Source organism: Enoplosus armatus, chromosome 6 (genome assembly GCF_043641665.1).
Source record: "Enoplosus armatus isolate fEnoArm2 chromosome 6, fEnoArm2.hap1, whole genome shotgun sequence".
Taxonomy (NCBI): Eukaryota; Metazoa; Chordata; class Actinopteri; order Centrarchiformes; family Enoplosidae; genus Enoplosus; species Enoplosus armatus.
The window spans coordinates 1,647,288-1,669,915 of record NC_092185.1 but is presented as its reverse complement, the minus strand read 5'-3'; the positions used below and the strand labels follow the sequence as shown (position 1 = coordinate 1,669,915).

At 43.1% G+C, this 22,628-nt stretch overlaps 1 protein-coding gene across 1 annotated transcript in view; it reads right to left on the bottom strand.

Moving 5' to 3' along the window:
* LOC139286042 (unconventional myosin-IXAb-like) overlaps nucleotides 1-22,628 on the bottom strand; it is an 85,401-nt gene that overhangs the window by 32,025 nt on the left and 30,748 nt on the right. The window contains exons 4-10 of the mRNA XM_070906698.1: nucleotides 21,743-21,842; nucleotides 19,180-19,233; nucleotides 14,963-15,063; nucleotides 14,210-14,336; nucleotides 9,397-9,486; nucleotides 2,315-2,431; nucleotides 372-506 (exon numbers count right to left, since the gene is read on the bottom strand). Of these exons, the coding sequence (XP_070762799.1) occupies nucleotides 372-506; nucleotides 2,315-2,431; nucleotides 9,397-9,486; nucleotides 14,210-14,336; nucleotides 14,963-15,063; nucleotides 19,180-19,233; nucleotides 21,743-21,842 (724 nt within the window). The remainder of the gene's footprint in view (nucleotides 1-371; nucleotides 507-2,314; nucleotides 2,432-9,396; nucleotides 9,487-14,209; nucleotides 14,337-14,962; nucleotides 15,064-19,179; nucleotides 19,234-21,742; nucleotides 21,843-22,628) is intronic.

The following is a 22,628-nucleotide window of genomic DNA, read 5'->3' as shown; positions in this document are numbered from 1 at the left end:
TCAGAGCTGAGGAGGAAGCCGTCCATTTTCACCAGTTTAACGTATGAAGGAAAACTGCAAAGTCTGTGTGTGTGTGTGTGTGTGGGGGGGGGGGGGGGGGGTCTATTCTTCACTGCATCAGTTGAATCAATCAAAAGCATGACGGCATTTTTGAGGAATGTGTTAACAGCCACAATAATGTGACGCCACAGCATAGACTGACGTCATTGGATACCAACACACACCGCAGCAGATCGCGTGTGTGTGTGTGTGTTGTTCAAGTCGTCACAGCGGCAGCGAAACACAACATGCAATGACGTGTTATCAGCGGCTGCACAATACTCATTGTCTGGATGGAAACTGGCAGAGCAGAGGAGATAATCTCACGGTACCTGTTCTAGTTTGAAGATGTGCTGGTTGAAGTAGTGCTGGAGCCGCTCGTTGGCGAAGTTGATGCAGAACTGTTCAAAACTGTTGTTCTCATAATCCTCAAAGCCAAAGATGTCCAGGACTCCAATGGACAGAATCTGGTGAAGAAGACCGACAGCTCATTTTCTCTCAGTTATTGAAACAATAATAAATATATATATATATATATATATAATACCTAGCAACACTGGAAACATCAGTACCAATATGTGATTCTTACTGTTTCTATTTATGTTCTGTTCTTTACAGCGTCGGCGACCCAGCTGCCCCCCCGAGTGTCAGAAAGAGTCATGTCATCATACATCATTAATATGCACCATCTGAAGGAGGTGTGCTCTCAAAGAGGGCCTTTAATTATGAAATGGACTCTAAAAGCTGTTTCCAATTTAATTTAATTCTATGCAGCAGTGTTTTATTTCCTACGTGAGCACACGCTGCATATATAAACTGTTATCTGTACGTAAGAACTGTGACCTTGACAGAAAGTGCAACCTCATCGACCCCCTGACAGCACCGAGGGGGGGCAAACACACACACACACACACACACACACACACAGAGATGATGTCAGTGCCAAGGGAAACAAACACACACACACACACACTGTACTGGGACAGCAGAGGACCACAGGGGGTAAACTGAGCTGAGGGGAACTTGATGCCATCTGCCCAAATGTTCTTGGCACACACACTCACATACACACACACACACACACACACACACACACACACACACACACACACACACACACACACACACACACACACACACACACACACACACACACACACACACACACACACACACACAGAATGATCTGTTTTCTAATCCTTTAGATGCCCCCACAGGGTCTGACTAGCCAGCTGCCACTCCAACACACACACACACACACACACACACACACACAGAGGAATTTTCATATTACACCCCTCCCTGCCTCTGACAGACAGACACACTGTAAACGGCTCTGCTCCATTTAGAAAGCATCAGTCAGCCTCGTCGCTGAGCCAGCGCACACAGTAGCAGAAAATACTGAAGCTAAATGGTATGCAGCCCTTATTAACAGCATCATTTAAACTGTGGTTTTCCTGCTACGTCGCGTCAAACTGTCTGCAGAGAGAAAGGCCTGAACAATACGCCGACGTAACGTTTGACTCAAAGCAAAGCTGCTTACAGAGAGAGCAACAATAGAACATTTATACTTGACAGATGTGCTGGTGTAGGATAAAACTATTAATAAATAAACATGTTGCGTGCATCATGTACTTAAAGAAAATGGTTAATACTTGAATAATCACAGTTTGACGGTTAAGAAAAAGAAGATTCAGGTGCATTAACAAAGCACGACATGTGTGAGAAAAAGAATATTTCCACCTGCTGGCGGTGAGCTTCATCTAGCTGGTTCATCTAACTGGTTTGAACTGGTTTAAACTTGTAGTTAACGTGTGATTAAAGGTGGTATATTAGATACTGAAATAGAAACCCTGCAACACTTTTTATATGAACGTTAAACTGCAAATACTATTGGACTTGATACTAAACTACATGTCACCATGACAACACAACTGCAAAGCCCAGAAAGTTGCCTATTTTCATTTGTTTATGACAGAATTTGAAGTGAGAATGAAATCAATGAGACTAAAAATAACAAAGACATCTTAGTTTAAACAGCAGGCCCTACCTTTATTAAAAGTATAATGTTTTGATGTACATTCATGTTTTTGTTTTATTAGTTATACATACCTCTTAATTGTGTATTTGTTTCATACCTATTTGAACAGTCAATATGTTGTTTATGTTACTGGTTTCATAAAGTTTGGAGAAAAACTTTTAGCATGAGGAAACTTATTGCAGGTGTGTGTAGGTGCAGGTGAGGACATCAGACGTCGTGTGTTTTCAGTCCTACCTTCGAAGCGTCCTCCAGGTCCCTGTTGTTCAGCAGGGCATGGTTGGTCCTGAACACAATCCAGTCAAACAGCGCGCTGTACAGCGACTTGGCCATGGAGTCCCTCACCGTGCCCGCCTACACACACACACACACACACACACACACACACACACACACACACACACACACACACACACACACACACACACACACACACACACACACACACACACACACACATCATGTCAGTTTCTTCCTGATCAAAAACAGATGATTTCTTAATCTGAAACAGGAGCAAATACAGTTTCATCCCACTGAATGTGTTTTTATCACTCTCACTCACAGCCTGCCTGCAGTCACTCTCCTCTGCTACTCTTTATTTCTCGGAGGTGGTGGTGGTGGTGGTGGTGGTGGTGTTGTTGCTGTGGTGGCCCACGAGTGTTAAATGAATACAGAGGGAACACTTATACAACCTGCTCTTATTCTTCAACAGCGTGGCACAAAGTAATTCTGCAGCCTGGCCAGTGTCACTGGTTACTGCTTGAACAGCTACAGAGCAACAAGACAAACACACCACGTGAACGCTCCCTCTCTCCTCTCTGGAACTGGATCAGCGTCTTATTAAATGTGTGAAGTGGGCAGAGAGGAGGTCTAATGAACTCAGGGAGCGGCTGAGTCATCTGATGGGACCGACTGAGGGAACAAAAAGATCCAGAAACCACAAGAGAAAGCAGAGATGGACGGCTCAGAAACGCTGCGATGAACGTTTAATCAGTGGATAGTGTTTTAAATCAAATGAGACAATAATTTGGAGCAGGCACTGTACACATGTAGCTTCACAGTGCCGCTGACATTATAGTCCAATAATCCATCAGTGGATTGACAGAATATTGTTTAAGTCATTTATCAGCAGAAATGCCAAATGTTGGACTGTGGGACATTTTATTGACTAAATGACTAATTGAAAATAATAATTAACAGATTAATGAAAATAATGGTCGGTTGCCTTTTGACCAACTTTGCTGACATTATTAGCTCATTTGCTTTCTTACCAGAGTTAGATGAGAAGATCGACACCATGTTCATACCTGTACGCTAAATATGAAGCTAGGGCCAAGAGACGATTGGTTTAGCTTAGCATAAAGACTGGAAGCAGGAGGAAACAGCTAGCCTGGCTCTGTCTAAAGTTACATTTGACTAATTAATGTGTTCATTTGTCATTTGTTTGTTTAATTATTGTTTGTTATGCTTTTTTTAACCTTTGGACAGAGCCAGGCTAGCTTTCCAGCCTTGATGCTAAGCTAAGCTAATCCCCAGCAGGCCCTACCTTCATATTTAGCATAAGGTTACAGACATGAGAGTCGTATCAATCTTCTCATCTAAAGCTCTAATCAAATGAACAACTAACCAAGATCCATAAATCAACATCATGTTTATTATTTGTGTTATTTTCTCAGATGTCAGGATACAAACAACACTAGCCAACAGTCAATTAGCATTGATCTCTTTGGGGAAAACAATACCTATTAGCTCACGTTAGCTACGATCAGCTGCTAGCGACTATGCTACTGTAATTTAGCGATGGGGAAGGTCAGGGAGCTGCAGGCGCTTTCTGTTAATAAATGGTTAAAGGTTTATAACAACAGGCACGTTTCGCTTTTAAAAGGGCAAACATGAGGCCTGAGTTAAAGCTCCCAGACTGCTCACAACTCTTGAAGCACTGTTCTCATGTTTGGTAGTCTTGCTGTGCAAAGTGCTGTAATACTTTAGGTGTTTTCAGTCAGGAGCCAGACCCTTAAGTGCCTCCAGACCTGCATCTCACTATTTGGACAACTTTTTTTTTTATGGATCACTTTTTGATGCATAAAAAAAAAAAGACACTGCCAAGAGGAGCCATTATTACGCCTCGACAAGCCAAAGAGCAACTATGCGCTCTCCTTAGACATGATGAAAGGCGTGCTAAGCTAACATAAGCAGACTTAAATGGAGACTTGGACACCAGAGCACGTTCCTTTGGCAGCAAGAAGTGTTGTGATTGAATGGGGAGTGGAAAAGACAAATCTGCTTCAACTAGGTCAAACAATTTCATGCAAGGAGCCCCTAAATAGTTCTGCATTACAACAGAGACCCCAAATTGAAAAGACCCTGTTCATTGTAATCCAATCAGAGCAGATTTAATTTAACAGACGAAAAATCACACTGCTCTTTATAAATGCTGAGGATCCCTTGATTTCACTACCCTACTTCATCAACACTTCACTGGCTAACCTGCTAACCACAGAGAGGGAAGTGAACTTCATGTCAAACACAGACAAGAACAACAGGATGTTTGTTTTTACTCAGATAAGGAGTCTAACTCTAGTTCATCACCAAACATGTAATCACGCATCGGTTATGTGAAGCCTCAACATCCTATCAGACAGCTCACTAGGACGCTACCAACTACACCTGAATGTAAATACACAATTTCTAACGCTGTATCCTCATCCTCGCGCTGAAGACACACTGGGATTGAGGAAACAGGTTTTGCTTCCTATAACTGTTCATAATCATTCATACAGGCCGTTAAAAGATCTCCTCCTACTGGAGCCTCCAGTGGAAGTGACGGGGGACAACATCCACAGCCTTCGCTCTGTGCAAAAACACATTCCATTGTTATTGTTATTTTAAGCTAATGTGAGGCTTCAGCAGCCTGAGTGAATCAAATCGAGTGGATGTCTTACACAGTTACAGTGTTTTAGTTTGAAGTTCCCCCTCTTTGTTTCCCAGTGTTTCCTTGCTGAAATCTGGGGGAGGGAAAGTAAGAAAGAGGGCATTTAGTACTAAAAAGACTCAGACTGCTTCGTATTAGCTTCAGCTAAACGCTGGAATGTCTTTTTACATGGAAGGAGGACTGTGGACTTTGTCCCCCATCAATAAAATTGATTTGGGAATGAATCTCTTAATGAATCCAGTATGAACAGGAGGAATAATATGCTCATGTGGGCACCTGACTATTGTTTTATCCTTTAATTGGTTTGCCTGCTTAAATGAAGATTGAAATATCACCTGCACATATGTTACAACCCTGTCTCAGAGGGAAGCTCAGACAAACCAAATGTGCCAGAGGAAGTTGGTCTGAAACTTCCTGAAACACAGAACAAAAACATGCACACAGACTCACACTACCAGGACACAAACACAGAATGAACCCAAATGTCTTAAATCAGTTATATAACAATAAAAAAATAGATATATCCCTCCGCTTCCTGAAGCTTTTGTGGGACACTGTGATCCTGACTCTTAAAACGCTGCCCGCTGAGGCCGCATGCAGCCAACAGCCGTGATGAAGCAAAACTGTGCATCTTAAAAGCTGCCTCTTCACTCTTGCATTATTGATTGTTTATGATATTTTTAGCAAGCAGGCCTGTGACGTCCCTGCCCCCGCAAAGTTATGCAAGGTTGTTATGAATAATACAACGTTTGAAGAAGAATCACGGTTCGAATGCTTCAGCGGGGACTCGGGGGATTGGCAGATGTGACGTGAACACACGACATGCTCGCTGAGCACACATTGTCTCTGTGTTTGCCGTGTAATTTAATTATTCACCACAATGGGACCAGTTACGAACTAGGAGGGAACATGGCTGGAAGCAAATGTGTTGAAAATGTTTTACTGGAGGGCCACCCAAGAAACTGACAAAATAATTAGCAGGACTTTATCAGAGACTTTTGTAAACCCTAACAGTCCGGGCCGTTAAACCAGGTCTTAGCTGGTGTTTGTGATTATAAGGGTCTGCTGAGGGAAAGCTGTTGTTCTTTCTTTCCATTTCTTTCTCTCTCTCTTTCTCCTGAAAACCACAGGAGGTGTGAAACACCAGCATGAGCTCACACTGCACGTGGCCTGCTAGCTTCCTCGCTGCAGGATGGTGTGTGTGTGTGTGTGTGTGTGTGTGTGTGTTTCACAACATCATGCCGCCATGCATATGTTTTTTATTCTGGATTTATGTTGTTGTTTTTGTCCATCAGTGCACATATGTCTATATATGTGATACATTTTACACTCTCACTATGAAGCTTCAACAACTCTGACACAGTTTCTAATAAGAGGCAGAACCTTTTATATGAATGCAGAGACTGTGAATGAGCCTCTGATTGCTCACTTCCTCTTCCACATGTCTGTCTTTAAACAGGAAGACGGAAGTGGAGGAGTCAGATTATCTGGAGCCACATCGAAAACGTCAGAGTCAGAAAACACACCTTATCTTGACAGACATGGGCTCACACACACACACACACACACACACACACATAGAATTACACAACACTGTATACAGCAAGACTAAGAATCTATAGCAGCTCAGCAGCCAATGTTAGCACGCTAGCATGCTCAAAATGAGTGTTTACCATCTTAGGCTAGTGTGTTAGCATGCTAACATTTGCTAATTAGCACTTACCACAAAGCATATCTGAGGCTAGCAAAAAAGTATTTTTATTTCTTTTCCCTTTTTTTGTGATAAATGCACCATTTACATGTAATAATATTATATATATATATATATTTATATATATGTACCAAACATACTGTTAAAAATGTTTCATTTATTTTTGTACTGAATGTGTTGTTTGCCACACAATCAGTGAACGGAGAAAGAAAGAAAACAATGCCTGACTTCAATCACAGATCATAGCTGATAACTATAAGCCTCGATGTTTTAATAAAATCTTAAAACATGAGCATCACGGTGGCTTATTGATTAGAAATATGGCTCTTTTATTCTGAGGATCTGTGTGAAGCCTGTTGTTTTGACGGATTGAGCTTTTGAGAAAGAGAACAAAAAGACAAATTTGGGGGAAGTTTAAAAACAGATGCTGGATTAAAAACTGAAATGCTGACACATCCAGCTGAGCCACTTGCCCGGCTCGATTAGGGAATTCATTTTACTCTCATTGTTTCTCAGGAACCAAAACGAAGCACTTCTTAATTGCATTCCACCTGATTCACTAAGAGCCCATCCGATGAACTGAGGCACCTTATTGGCTGAATATAACTCAACCTCTACTCTGCAGCTCGCGGAGGTTCAGCAGGTCAGACGCCTCAGCAGAACCTCCCCATCCCAACTGTGGGTGGACGGGACAGCTGGCTCGCACACTTTCTCAACCTTCCTCATCCTGAAAAAACTCATTTCTGAGAAGAAGCAGCAACATTTGCCAGGTTCTTTTTTCCACATTTCCTTTGTATAAAAACAGGCGTGTTATGGATTCCACAGGTGGCCTCGACTCGCTCCCACGGCCCCCAGTCAGATCAGGGCAGGGTGTGTGTGTGCTGTCGTACATCTAGCTTTGTGAGGACCAATCTGAGTGTCAGATAGAGAGTGATGACATTTCATTTTTGGAAAGGGAGGATATTTTGGTTTCGTTCCTCACTTCTTCAAATGGCAGTTTGAGGCAGAGTTAAGCCCTCATCAGACAGAGCGCGTCTTTTTCCAGTTGTTTTCTATAGACAGTTTGCACTTTGCACTCTGGGTGCCTCACGTTTGAGCAAACTTGTGGGTGTTCGTGGAGATATTCTTTACTTTGCTTTAATTCACAAGACTATGTATGTGAAAAAGGTTCCTCGTAGAGCATAGTGAGGAACCCACAGGTCATTTTCACCCGACTCTGCTGCCCCCCTTCAGCTCGACAGAGCTTCACAGCATCTTTCAGCTCATTGTTTTGGTTCCCTCTCACCGCTCTCTCTGCATCAGGCAGCTAATTTAAACCCACTGTACGCCATCTGCCCGGCACTGAAACCACGGACAGATAACGTTAGCAAATAGCTGGTGAAGAAAGTGGAGCATGTAGCAGCTAAAAAACAGATATTTCCCTCTGGGGTTAGAGGTGACCAAAACAGAGCTAAAAGAAGAGTTAGCATAGCATCTATATTTTCTAAAATAAAGTATTTTGTCTGTTAAGATAGAAAAGCGCTATAAAAGTCCATTTACAGCTGGTTTCTGCTGCCCTCAAATGGCCTAAAAATCAGTTATTGCAAGTTTAATCAGAGACACAACTATATGGTGACGATTTTCTTCTCTTAGAGAACTCATCTGGGGATTTCCCATTGTGCTTTTCTGTCTTTTCCCTTTCTGTCAATGGGGGACTTTCAGAGTTTGAAGCTTTCTGCCGCGTTCTCTCCAGGACCTTCTATAATTATTTGCCTCTTGTTCCTTTCGAGATAAGACCACCTTGTGAGGGACAGGAGGGAACTTCCATGGCAGTACACCGGAAGCTGCAGGACAGGGTTTATCATAGCTGAAGCCTTGTTTCTGATCACATTATCTGAGCCTCTGTCACTCAGCTAGTGTAGAAAAAGAGTATTCATGTGACTGACAACGAGAGAGAAAGAGACGAAGACAGAGACAGACTCAGGATCTGGATCAGGATCTCTTGGCCTCTGTTCTGTATATTCCAGTGGAGGTTGCACATTCCTGAGACCAGACCACATGACTGGAAGGAATCGGGGGGGGGGGGGGGGGGTAACAGACTATCTATGTGTAGCATTTCCTTCCTCAGAGAAAAGGCCCTGCAGCACAGAGCTGGACCAAATTCAATTCTATGCTTAACCATCAAAGGCTCGAGAGGAACGAAAAGCTCTGAATATTAATATTCACGAGCACAATGACAGACATCAGAGGAGTCTATCTAGGTTAGCAGAGGCATCCTGGAGGTGCATTTCACAGACTGAGTCCAGAGGGCTGAGTCGCTCCTCGACTCGACAGGAAACAGGAAGTTGCAGAGGAAGAGACCCCTATCAAAAGAGCCTTAGAGAGGAGCGGTGGGGGCTGCCCAGACAAGCTCCAAAGCATGCACACACAAACACAGAATCTCCCCTACAGCTGACGCACTTCATCACAAAACATTCAGCTCTGATGGGTTTTCTGGAGACTGACTGGGATTTACTCAGGCCACGCCCCTACTGCCACCGCCGCCCTCCATGTTCTGGGTGTCATTAAACGTGTGACCAGACAGGCTCACAGGGGGGTTTACCAGTAAAAGGTCAGAAGTGTTTGAGACTCAGGTGGGTGGGTGTCACATTTTGATGTGGCGCAGTATGTGGATGTTGTGGTAACTAGAAAGGTCACCTCAGCAAGTTTGTAGGGTACGATGAGCCTCTCTCCGACGGTCACCGTCTTCCTGGTCGTCAGCGCTTCCAGCAGCATCTCCTCTTTCACCTGAAGAGGAAAGAAAGACAAGACAAGATCAGGCTGTGGTGTCACTTCAGAGCTCCTACATGACGTCGGAGGACTGTGTTGTTTAAGGTGTGACCTATTAGAGTAACATCGTCCTCATTATACAGGGTCACTGATCATAGCCGAAGTCGAGCTGTAGTGAGAATTATTTTGGGGATGTTATGGCCTTTATTTGACAACCTGACAGTTAATAGTCATGGAAATAGTAAGGATGATAACATGCAGTGGTGGTCCAGTCTAATAATTAAAGGGGTTCTCCAGTAATTTAATTAATTCACTGGAGGACAGACATAAAGAAAGGTTCACATTTAAGCAGCAGAGGCTGAGATATCAAGACTTTCAGTTCCTTGTATGGGTCAGGCTCAAAAAACACAGAATCCTACATTTCCCATAATGCAACATACTCTTTTGATAGACCATCCCTGCCTCATACATGCTGTCGTTTATTGTCCAAGCCAAAACCAAGATTATTCATGATGTAACTTTAGTACTGAGCCAGAAGTAATTCTAATTAATGAAACATCTAAATGTCGGTCAGAGGAAATTTACATTTTAGTAGAAATGTGCTCTGGATTTGCTTTGAACTTAAACTAATGTTAAGAACTGTCCACAACGCACAAATATAATTCAAGATACTTAACAATTGACAGCTGGTCATGACTGACCCCAGAGCTGGACAACATGAGGACATACAGCATACCATTACACAACACAGAGACAGCACATCGTTTAAATCAAGGTCATCATTTCTTTAATATCTCTGCTGGTATTAGATTGCTGGAAATGTTGCAAATCAATGAGCAGGTTTGCTTCTTGTTTTGTTGCATCAACGTGAAGTCATTAATTAATTTAATTCCCAGAGTTAGACAGACATTCCCATGTGGTTATTTTGTCTGCAGTATAAGCAGTTTCTAAATTAACTATATCACAATATCCAGTGTGTATAAAACTACCATCACTGTGACAGAAGGTTTTATCCGTACCACTCATCCCTAATTGACCCTTCAATCTACCAAACTGATGCTCGCCGAGCTAACAAACACCACAACTACAGTACAATACCATGTGGCCTTGCATGTGCACAGACTCTAAACTTGGCCCCAGACAGACCATTGATGACAGGGCCACACTGGGAGAAGCAGATGTCGCCGCACACATCTCCTCCATCTACAGGGATTATGGGATTGGGCCGAACAGCTGCTCCTGAGACCACATGTTTGTGTGTGTGTGTGTGTGTGTGTGTGTACATGTGACATCATGTCTTTGTGTGATTGTCTGATGTCTTCATGTATAAAAAGGCAGGGTGTTAATGTTATACTTAATACCATTATGGATCTCGTTTTATCAACTTTGTAAAGGCTTTGAAGGAAGGAGGAGGGCTGCGAGTGTGTGTGTGTGTGGTGTGTGGGGGGGGGGGGGGGGGGGCATAATCAGACTTCATTTCACACTGCCTGGTAATCCCTCGACTAAGAGCAAAGCCTGGTGATTGGTCTTTAGCCGGTACATTTCCATGTATTAGTCGCTTGGTAACAGGCTCGCTGCTCCGTCTATGATCACACGTCTAATGCTATAATACACAGAAGTTTGTAAGCACTGGTTTGGGGTCAGTGATTCTGTTTCCTCAAGTCTGATTCTAGGTTAGCAAATCTTTAGCTCTGACAGATGCTGTTCTCTCCTCTCTAGATTAGTTAAAAAACACACACCAAAAAGAATTGATCGTAGGCTCCACCTCTTTCCCTCAATGAACTAATCACAGTTCTGCATGAACTTGGACATCAGTCATCCTTTGGGTCTAATTCTTCAGCTGCCAGGTCTTTATATTTTCACTGCATGCTACAAGCAACAAAGACACTTTGTAGATTGTCTATGAACCCTGAATCTGTTGATTCAGTGTTTAGTGGGATTTGTTCTCACAGTAAGCTGCTCTCTCAGGACTGATTACCAGTTTGCACAGGAATGTTTCTCGTTAGGTGGAATCACTCAACTCTGCAGCTCAGAGGTTCCAGTCTGTCAGCCGTCCATCAGCTCCTACGAGCTCTACTTCCTCTTCCAGTTCCACCTCTGCAGGAAACAGGAAGTCCCGGCCAGTTTCATTCCTATTCATTCATCAGTCCACATTCGTGCCAATCAGTTCTCCTTGAGAGGTGCTTCGCATCAGAGTGCCGCAGTAACAGTGAGAGCAGTGGTTCACATCCTGATGCCCATTTTACATATCAAAGTGAAGAACGGACTGATTCCAACATTGGTTATTCATGCAAATTAAGACCTCACTCGGAGCCAGTATGTGGACTTCAGCTGATCTGCCACACAGCCTCGCATGACTCACAACCTCAACAACCAATTTTAGCCATTTAGCAGATTCTCTTATGCAAAGAGCCCTAAAATAAAGTCATGCATTATCAATAACACATAAGTACTTTTGATGGAGCGTTGTCTGTCTATACATCCATCCACTCTCTTTGCAAATTGAAATTTGAAAGTAATCTAAAGGCAATTCCAGTGTAAATCACATGCTTTGCTGTCAAGTTACAATTAAATGAAAGGCCACTTTTTTTTTTTTTTTTTTAACCAATACATTTCAAAAACACTTAATGATTGTGTATCACAATTACCCATTAATTTCTTTTACTGCTCTGCCCCTCCACTCTACTCCTCACATCACATAACTCTGATTTCTCATTGGTCGACGCCTGTTTCGTCCAACTGAAATATCATGTTTCAGCAGGAATGTTGCCATATTAAAGAGTTAAGATGTCCTTAAAAGGCTGTTTGATTGTGACTCTGTTTCATTAAGCCGTGTTTTGGTTTTCCTCCTTTCTTCTTCTTTGCTTTAAGAATGTTTTATATGTCCCTGGGGACAAATAGCCGCTGCCTCTGCACCAACTAACAGACATCCAAATAAACTTGAACTTAAAACACTAACCCTGAGCATGTGGCCAACATGTGGCTCAGCTCACGTCACTGCCTCTCTGGACCTCTGGAGAGTCAAAGAGACCAGTCTGGATGTTAAAGGGACCCTGGCTGGCTCTCCACAGTCATAACATCCCCGCTGTGCTGTTGACAGGAGTCTCCGGCACACTTCGGACATTGTTTTGTCAGCGACTCAACAAGCACATCCGGCTAATCGTTGAAGTCTGTAACAGGGACTGGGAAGTGCCACCATCCCTCAATCCCAAAGTAAATCAGAACAGCATGTGGATGTTTGAGCTGTCCTCATAGTGCACACTGATGAGAGTGTGTGTGTGTGTGTGTGTGTGTGTGGTCTGCAGTGAGTGTCAAGAACGAACCCAAATTCAGTCATAAATTTGTAAACGCTGCATGGCACGTTAACCCATGCCAGAAGATGTTTTTCCATGTCTCTCACAGCCATGTGGACTATAAAGAGTCCAGAGAAGAAGTCTAAACCTACAGGCCAGACTGATTAGCGTGTGTTGGATAATTACTAGTGTCGAGATTGACGTCAGGAAAATATATGCAGAGATCAAAGCCTGCGTAAGTATAATATAGTTTTGGTTTGTGCAGTAATAAAACAGAAGTGAGGTTATAAAAATACAATGTTAAAATAAATTAAATTAAGAGAAAGAGGAATGATGAAGCAGCATGAGACTGTCCACAACTCAGCGGTCCTGAAGTCTGAGGCAGTTTAACCTCTACAGTCGGATCTAATAATGTTGCTGAAACCAGAGGTCGGCTGAACTTTATTTGAACTTTATTTAGAGAGACAAAGTGCCGCCACTGAGCAAACGAATCTGCTTGCAAATGTGCAATAGACAAGTAACGATGGTACTGTGCAAGTAAAGACGTGATTGGACAAGCACTGACCATCCACCAAGCATCCATAAGTGACTGACAATCTACACCTGACAGGCCAAAAAACAAGTGATGTACAAAAACATTCCACCTCAAAATGAAGGAACAAAACGTAGTTGATAAGCATGATTGACAGATTCACAAAGATCCTTTAAAAAGACATTGTTGAAGCTTGAATCAATGTCTGAAATACTTCTATAATCATTAAAATATGATTTAACGTGCAGGTGATATTGGGCTCTTCCTGGTGGGAAAGCTCACCTACGCAACAGCACAAGAGGTCTGAAAATAGCCTCAACACAAACAGTACTTTGGGTGGTCGGACGGCTCTTCAGGACCTGAAGCACCTCTTAACTTCGCCGTCACCACAAGCTGTGCTTGTACGCAGAGAGTCCTCAGTCCGTACAGCCCACATATGGGAGGTAAACTCTCTCAACAGGAATCACGACTTCTCACATCGTTTCAAAAAACACACAGCCGAAGGAAAACTCGCTCGCTCAAATGGATGCTACTTGTTTTTTAGAGTTCACTAAGTCCAGTGGGCATGTAATGGAATAACTTTGGGAGACAAAATGGCAAAGAAAGTATTTAGGGAGAATAAACAAGCCCTGTGGTAAAGCTCTGCTCCAATTCTTCATTTTTATTATCCTTCAAAGTATTTAGAGTATTGCATTTCAGCATACAGTCAGCAGGACAAAAAGTACTGTGTGTTTTCACTCAGACGTCATAGGTGGCGTTTTCTATAGGATCTTCAGATATAAACTGGATTATTATTAAAATTGAATACATTTTCTGCCTCACACAGTTCCATAAAATGTGTTGATTTGAACTTTACTAATAATAATTGATTTTTGAATACAGAGTGTTTGTGAAAAGGCTGCATCACGCTGCTCACCTCCAGCAGCTCTGAGACGGTGGGCAGGACCTCCGGGTTGCAGATGTCGATGGAATCGTCTCTGTAGGTCTTCTTCTTGTAGCGGATGTTCCCCAGGTGGAGGATTGCTGACAGCAGGGAGAAGATCCTGAAGAAGAAGAAGAAGAGAGGCACTTCTGTGCTCAGAGATTCTTGACCAGGACATCTCGTAGGCTCACATCTCTTGACCCAAACTGACGCTAAAAAAATGTATCTGATGTAAGAGATCTTTAAATACTTTTTGCAGAGGATAGAAAATGAACAGGATGTCAGTTTGGACACGTCTGATGAAAGCTGTGGATTTCTAAGAAGCCTTTACAAAGCTTCCTGACTGAAGTTTACTTAAAGAGGTCAAACTAAAGAGCAAAGACATCCGGGACTCTATCCATCGAGATCGATACCACTCTGAATATGAAGCTACAGCCGGTCGGCTTAACAAACTGTTCCTTTAAATCTGGAATAGACAATAAAAAACGACACAACATGCTCTGAGCTGTCGACGGGTTTTGTGAGAACATCAGACGGAGAGCAGGAGTACTCACAGAATGATCAGTTTGTTTTATGTTTGCGTCTCTAAACCACGTCTGCTGAGCTGGTAATAACTTTCCACACAGATTTAATGGGATAAATTTCTACACATCCGTTCCACTCCAGACCCCGATTGTAACAGACAGCGCTGAGGTTCTGTAATCAGTTATATAACAACAGTCGCATGCATCGCGCAGCTCGTCTTACTGTTTGCGTGTGGTGGGCAGGAAGCCGACCATCTCCATAGCCAGCTGCAGCCGCTCAAAGTCGTGTTTCAGGTCCTCTCCTTCCACTGTGAAGCAGTCCTGCTGGTGTCAGGTGGAAACACACAAACACAGAGAAGGAGAGGAAGACGGAGAGAGACATCAGCATCGCGAAGGAGCTTTTCATGAAGTTATAACACATAAACTTTGATCACAACAGTTCTGGTGCTCTGTGAAACTGACGGATGCATCTATCTGAGCTAAATGACTGTGTATATGTGTGTGTGACTAAGCAGGGTTTCCCACAATACGTCGACAGACACGAGGAGGGCCACTGCCTCCGCTAACATCACAAGAAAGAAGAAAATCTAAATTATTATTAAGGTGTGTCTTGGTGTTCCTGTGATGTCATTTCCTTCCTGCTCATGCAACGTGATTGGCTGCTGTCAGATTGACTCAAGAACAGGAAAGTGAAGAGTTGATTTTCCCTCCTTTGAATACTTTATTTATAACGTCATTGTCAAATAGTTGGGCTTCGGGAGAATGTCAAGTCATTCCAAGTCAAAAGGTTAAAGTCCTTTTGGATTTTGTCCGGACGAGTCTGAAGTCACGTGAGTCCCCACAGCGCTCCATCAGACAGCTCCATCAGGCAGCTCCATCAGGCAGCTCCATCAGACAGCTCCATCAGACAGCTCCATCAGGCAGCTCCATCAGACAGCAGAGGCCACGTTTTTAATGGATAAGACCACCATGAAGGAACCAAATTGATTACCGGAGACCAAGTGTTTTCACGGTCATGTGACTCAGCTCAGCAGATGACAGTGATTAATCAATCAAACCGCACTGTTCACTTTGAAGTGATTAATTAAAGCAGCACGTCAGAAAAGAGAGAAAATGAAACTCGAGCATGAACACATTTTCTGGGGAAACCCTGCAAAGTGAACACATGAGTGCATTTGTGTGTAGCTGGGAGACTCTAACACCTCACAGTGATTGTAAAGGAGGGGTCCAGTACAGTGTGTGTGTGTGTGTGTGTGTGTGTGTGTGTGTCTCCTCAGGCCCTCCGGTCGGTCGGCATGTCTCAGCTCCGGCAGCGAGCCTCTCTCAGGCTGTAATTAGCACATACCACAGCGACCGGCCAGCGAGAGAAGACACAGGAACCCATAATCCACACTCTGGGTTGCCTCTTCTACACTTTAACATCCAACGACCGGCTGCCTCTCCATTGTTTTCCTTTGGCTTAGAACTTGTCAGGGACTGCAGGGCCAACAATCGGCGTATTTCACCAGCGAGTTTCTCCAATTGCAACAAAAGGAGGTTTTGAGGCTTCTCGAGCTACTGCGAGACCCGGGAAAGGCCAGTTTTCAAATTGCCGGGTACGTTAGACCTCAGCGCCAAGCAGCACAATGTGATACGCTGAAGGAAGTTGAGAAAATAAAGAGATCAATTTTGGCCAGTTGCGAGGGAATACTTTGGTCAAAAACCCAAACCTTAGCTAGTGGTGCTCCCAAAAAAAAAAAAAGAACACGGGATACACGAGTGCAGCAAAGGGATGATTAAGAAACAATCTGTTCTTCTGACTTACTTTAAAACAAAGACTCACTTCAGAAGTTGAAATTGTAGTTTTATGCCAGTTGCAATACTTGCTTACACTGAACTGACGCTGCACATGGAGCGTTTTAACAGATCACGCATGGATCCTGTTGAAAGTGTTGTGCATCCAGTCGAGGCTTTCCCGTTACTTACCATCACTTAATCACGACTTATGTTGTCAAGGCGCCCGGTCGGTTTTGAGCCAAAAACAGCATGCCACCCCGTCACTAGACATTCCACACGGCCAGAAACCATAGACACCCAAACAGGCACAAAATGCAAACCCACAGCCACAGAGGCCCAGAACCAAACACCCGACTGCACACATCAAATGCAAACATCCAGAAAATGTTTGGTCTTTGGGATCTTTCGTCAAATACTTCATTGTTTTTTTAAATTCACGTTTGTTTATTTTCTATTTTCAGCTCCAGACGCTGGTTGAATCTCTATTCACTTGTCACATTTCAAAGATCTGGGTGTCTCTATTTACTGCAGTGTGCCCCCCCCCCCCACACACACACACACATTGACCAGTGGTGGAGGTCAAAGGTTAAATAGGCCCAAAGGGTTGGTCAGATGCTCAGACAGCTGTCAACGGCTGCTGAGCCTTCTCTCTGTGTGTGTGTGTGTGTGTGTGTGTGTGTGTGTGTGTGAAGACGGTGACATCATCTCCTTAGACAGTGGGGTCACAGACTGGTGAGGTCATTGACTGACCCTTGAGAGAGACAGTGTGTCAGCAAACAGTGAGAGGAGACGGTTGTGTAAGACAACAATCTGAGAGTCAGAGAGAAGAAGCCAAGAGAAGAGAGAGAGTCAGCGGAGTTAAAGGAATACTTCAACATTTTGTCACTTTTTTTACTTCCTTTATGAGAGATGAGAAGATCGATAACAAAGTATAAAGTGGGGAAGAAATACCCCTACAACACCTCTGAAGCTGACTGATTCACACAGTGTGTCTTGTTTTGTTTAACCCTCACATGAACAGATGTATAAAAACAAAAATGTGTGATTTCAGAGGGAGTTATGAGCTTTACTTCTTGATGAACAACAGTTTATCCATCCACCTAGTACTACTGTGAAGCATGTTCGGCTATAGTATAATAAGTCTAATACGGTTGGTGATCATAGGTTAGCATGCAACGCCAACCAAAAGCACAGATCTTTATGCCAAGCTAGGCTAAACACGTCCTGACTCCATATTCAACGCATCGATGTCAATCTTCTCATCTCACTCTTGGAAAGAAAGCAAATAAGCATATTTACAAAAATGTTTAAGTATTCTTTGAAAAGAATATTCAACTAAAAGTCTGTTTGCTGGCTCTGAAACGTTTGTAGCCGACTCCTTCTCAGAGGACGGCCGCCGTCAGCTTGGATTATCAAACGTTTCAATGATTTCAAGCACACAGGAGGGAAGTACTTGATGTACAAAAGACAGGTTTTTTTGGTGGAGCACTCCTTTAACTGGATGAACGTGAAGCAAGACGTACAATAGTGCTAAAAACAAAAAGAGTGAGCGTCCTCAGAAACCCTTTCCTGGATAAAAGACCAGTTTCAAAAAGTGGGAGACAAAGAGCCAAAGTCAAGAGGGAAATACAGGCAGACCAACCGACTCTCTGGTCAAGTGTTTGCTCGCCGTAACATAACACAATCTCAGTAACATAAGCAGTAACATAATCTCCTATTAGGAGATACTGAATCCCTTAACCACACACAACAAATCCCACTGACCAAACATTACTCACTTCAGGTGGAGGCTGGAAACACACACACACACACACAATGGACCACACACACACAGGGGGAAGTTTCAGGATGTGAAGCCGATCCTATTGATCACTATTGGAACCTTCTCATAGAACCAACAGCATGTAAGGATCAACCGTTTTTTTAAAGAAATGCTAACTAGCCATTTCGGTTACTTCAGAGTTCCCAACATTTAAAAACTGTTTCATTATTCTCAAATATCCACATTGGTATAAGTCAAAATCATTCAATATTGATCCCCACTGACTTACAATACAAACACTCCTTCTCTGCTCTTGAATTTAACAGCATGCTATAGGATGCTCTTACAATTTCACTGTTCAAAACGCACGAGTATTTGTACTACGATTACTACTTTGTCTGCAGTACATAGTCCTGCAGTTTTAAATGTGCTTCACATGATGAATGTAAATCCTGAACCTTCCCTTTAAAGACAGCAGTTTCCAGGTTTGACGTAATCACCCATCTCCCGACAGCAAAGCATCCAAAGATTAGATTAAAGGGATTCCTTTAACTTACAAGGAACTTACAGTAAATGACCTATTAGTTCATTTTGATATCTATCATTTTTCAGATACCTCACTTTAAATGTGACGTCTTCTTCAAAAGTACAGAAAAACAAATACAGGACAGTCGGCACATTAAAGGTATCCCTTTAAGCTTTTCAGAGGCAGGTCCTCACAGAGCACGACCAGCTGAGGTCGGATCAGGTCGCCTCCATCTTTAGTCCATTTCAGTGAAAGCAGGCGTGTGTGGACGGCGGACAGACAGCAAGACCAAGACCGGCACCAAAAGCCCAGAGCACCACGACACACCCAAGAGCACAGACGGACACAAACAACTTGTCATCCACGTGATACTGACCAGATCGCTCTCATAGTAATTGTCCCAGTGGAGTTTGTGCGATTTCTTTGTCATCTGGAAGCAAGGCAGAGCGGGTTAGGAAGGCATGAAGTACACACAATAATACGCACACTTAACAGCCACTGACAAAGTTGACACATGCTGTTAATACGCAAGGAAAAAATGACTGATCCTCACACACACACACACACACACACACACACACACACACACACTCCAGAGCTGCGATAATTGAATCCATGATGTGATGTAATCAGAGATGTGATACAACTGGTTTAAATTTCAGAAAACTTGATGTTCAGGGTGACATAACTGACTTTCTCACACTGCACATACTAAGTATTCAGATCTTTTAACGAAGCAAAAGTGGCAATAAAACGAGTTTTTCTGTATTATTGGATAATCACTACTGATTTTACTGTTGTAGTTGGTCGAGCTGGAGCTAATTTTAACTTCAATATTTACTGTACAAAGTAGTTTAATCTGTAACAGTGTTGTTATGAGATAATCATATGTTTTTTTTGCAAATCAATTAGTAACTATAGCTGTTAAATACATGAAGTAAAAAGTACAATATTTCCCTCTGAAATGTCGTGGAGAAGAAATAACATTAAATTAAAGCACTCAAGTAAAATACAAGTACCTCAAAATTGTACTTGTACCTGTATTTATAATCCTTTTCAGGAAATCAAACCCATTTCTTGATATTATGTATGGTCTGCATTATTTTTCAATGTATGTACATTCTGTGAATACTCGATTAAGTAGTTTTTATTGGCGGTGGCGGAGTCCGCCTTTGCAACAACCTCACTGTTTGCTATTAAATTACTGCTAATGCTATCCCAACCTTTCCTACTGCAGCTGCTTCACATTAAATATGATCTGGCGTTTGTTATTAAACAGTTGCTTATTTACACACACAACAAACACAGAGGAATACTAGCATTCGTGTTTGTGTCTCCTGATGGATGAAGTCCAGTCTTCTCTCTCTGTTAGCTCTGTTTCTGGTCTCCTCCACCTCCTGAGGGAAACATCTGGCTCTTTAGCTGCTGAATGCTGCACTATGTCCAGCAGCTGGTTGCTAACGGTGTCTGTCTGCTGTCTGCTGCTGAGCAGGAAGCGTTCAGTGGATTCACCAGTGAAGTTGTGGGCCGGACAGCGAAACAAACTCACTATAAGGCTCTATAAAGCTGAGAGGAGCTGCAGGTTCAGATTCTCTGTAGGTCCACCACAACACACGACCCCTCTCACATTGTTCTCACATTGTCATGATATGAACATCGATCATAGAAACTTTAAGGATTACAACTTTAAGTACAGAACTTAAAGAGTAAACGTAGTAGATAAGATCCACCTCTGAGAGACAGACAGGCAGACAGACAGATGAGAGCAGCATCTCTGAGAGAAGAGAGACGAAGATGGATAATCATTTCGTGTGTGCGTGCGCGCTCAGACAAACGCGTGTGCACAAACACACGCGACCGTCGGCGCCCTCTGCACGCGAGTCAGCGCCAGATTAACTCCTGAGTCTAGCTGTTGCCATGGAAACAGAGCTGCATAGTAACCGGCAGCAGAGGATGGGATGGGATGGGGTGGGGGGGCTTGTTGTCGTGGGGATTAAGGGAGGAGAAAAAAACTGTTACTTTTTTGGGGAAGCCAAAAGAGATGAACAAAGGAGGGTTTTTTTTTTGTTGCCTCCCCAGTGAGCAGCCACAGGAAGAGGGACTCTGAATCCTCACACATCTGCTGCCAATGCACACAGATGTACTGCAAGAGATGCACACATATGGGGGCTTTTGGCATGTTCACAAGCACATAAACACACCCAGTGACACACACACACACACACACACACACACACACACACACACCACACACACACACACACACACACACACACACACACAGATGCCAGCTTTAAATTTTGGGGCTGATGCAATCACCACCTCAGAGCGCTGAGGAGTGATCCAGTTATGACGAGTGAGTAAATAAGATGCAACAGAGAGAAAAGGAGGGAAGAGAGACGACGAAGTGATCCCTCTACAGCTTGATTTTTCAATAGTAACGTACTTTTCTTGCATTTGGGACGAATGTTCCCCATTTATGAAGAGAGAAAATGTTTTTTTTTAATCACAGGATCATTTTGCTAACATGAAATGGCTTTGATTCAATAATTGATGTTGGTTTATCATATTAATTACTGTCAAGACAAGCAATTAATTATGTTTTTTTGTCATATAACATTTTGTCTTTTTGTGTAATTGCATTTCTGCTTCATTCTGATTTTGTGGTATCTGTCATTTGTTGTCTTTTCTGATTAAATAAAGGTTACATTTAGAAAACTCTCTACTCTGACTTTGCTTTTACACAATCATTGAACTTGAGACATGTTTAAGACCCCGGCAGCCGTTATAACCTATAACCTGACAGGTAACACGGCAGAACGGCATAAACACAGAGACGTCTAGAAATACTGAACACTGTGTGTGTGTGTGTGTGTGTGTGTGTGTGTGTGTGTTGTGTGTGTGTGTGTGTGTGTGTGTGTGTGTGTGTGTGTGCGGACCTGGTTGAGGTAGTGGTATTCCTCAGGTTTGAGCAGGTGGAAGGACTTCCTCTCCTCTTCACTGGCTCCGGCCAACAGGTAGTAGAACACATGGTAGTTCCTACAAACACACACACGATGAGGTAGAGGGGCTGTTATAACTCGACAGCACAAACACACTTTTCCTGTATTGATTCCTTGAATCATTTGGAATTCCCTCGGAGGAGAACTGAGAACAGCAGCCTTCACGTCTCCTCGCTCGGCTGAAACGACGCCTGAGGGGGGGGACTCCGTTCAAAGCTTTGGAGCAGAGTACAGTCAAATTCTTATCTGCGGCCTCTTCCACAATATAAAGCTGCAACAGGTTACCAATAAGTCACACCTTCGACCCGGGAGGCTCACATTTCAAGTCAAACAAAGCAGTGGTGTGTTGTGTGGGCCGGAGGTACGGAGCTGTGCCTCTGTGACGAAGGCTGGGGGGGCTTCGGCACAACGCATGTAATTCTATTTCAGCTCTGCACGGCGACACTAAGGGGCCTGATGCAGCGGAGGAAAGTTAAAAGGCCCAGCGAGGATATTAAAGAATCCCGGGCTGTACCTGTGTGCAGTTATGGAGGCGATACTTTAACGCGGAAAGTTTGTAATTAAACATGGGAGATGTAGTAATAGTACAGCTTTAATGTAAATAAGCTACTAAATAATACCTTTATTAAAAGTTTTACTGTTCCTGCTGTTGTGTTGAGAAATATGAGCTCAATCAACTTCAAGGTAACCTTTTCTATCATCACAACTCTCCTTCTTTTTTTCTGCATCTCCTTGCACAATAAGCATTTAGGTAAACAATAAACTGAATCAATACTAGAAATAACTCTGAACCAACAATGAATGACAGCGAACACTCGACGCG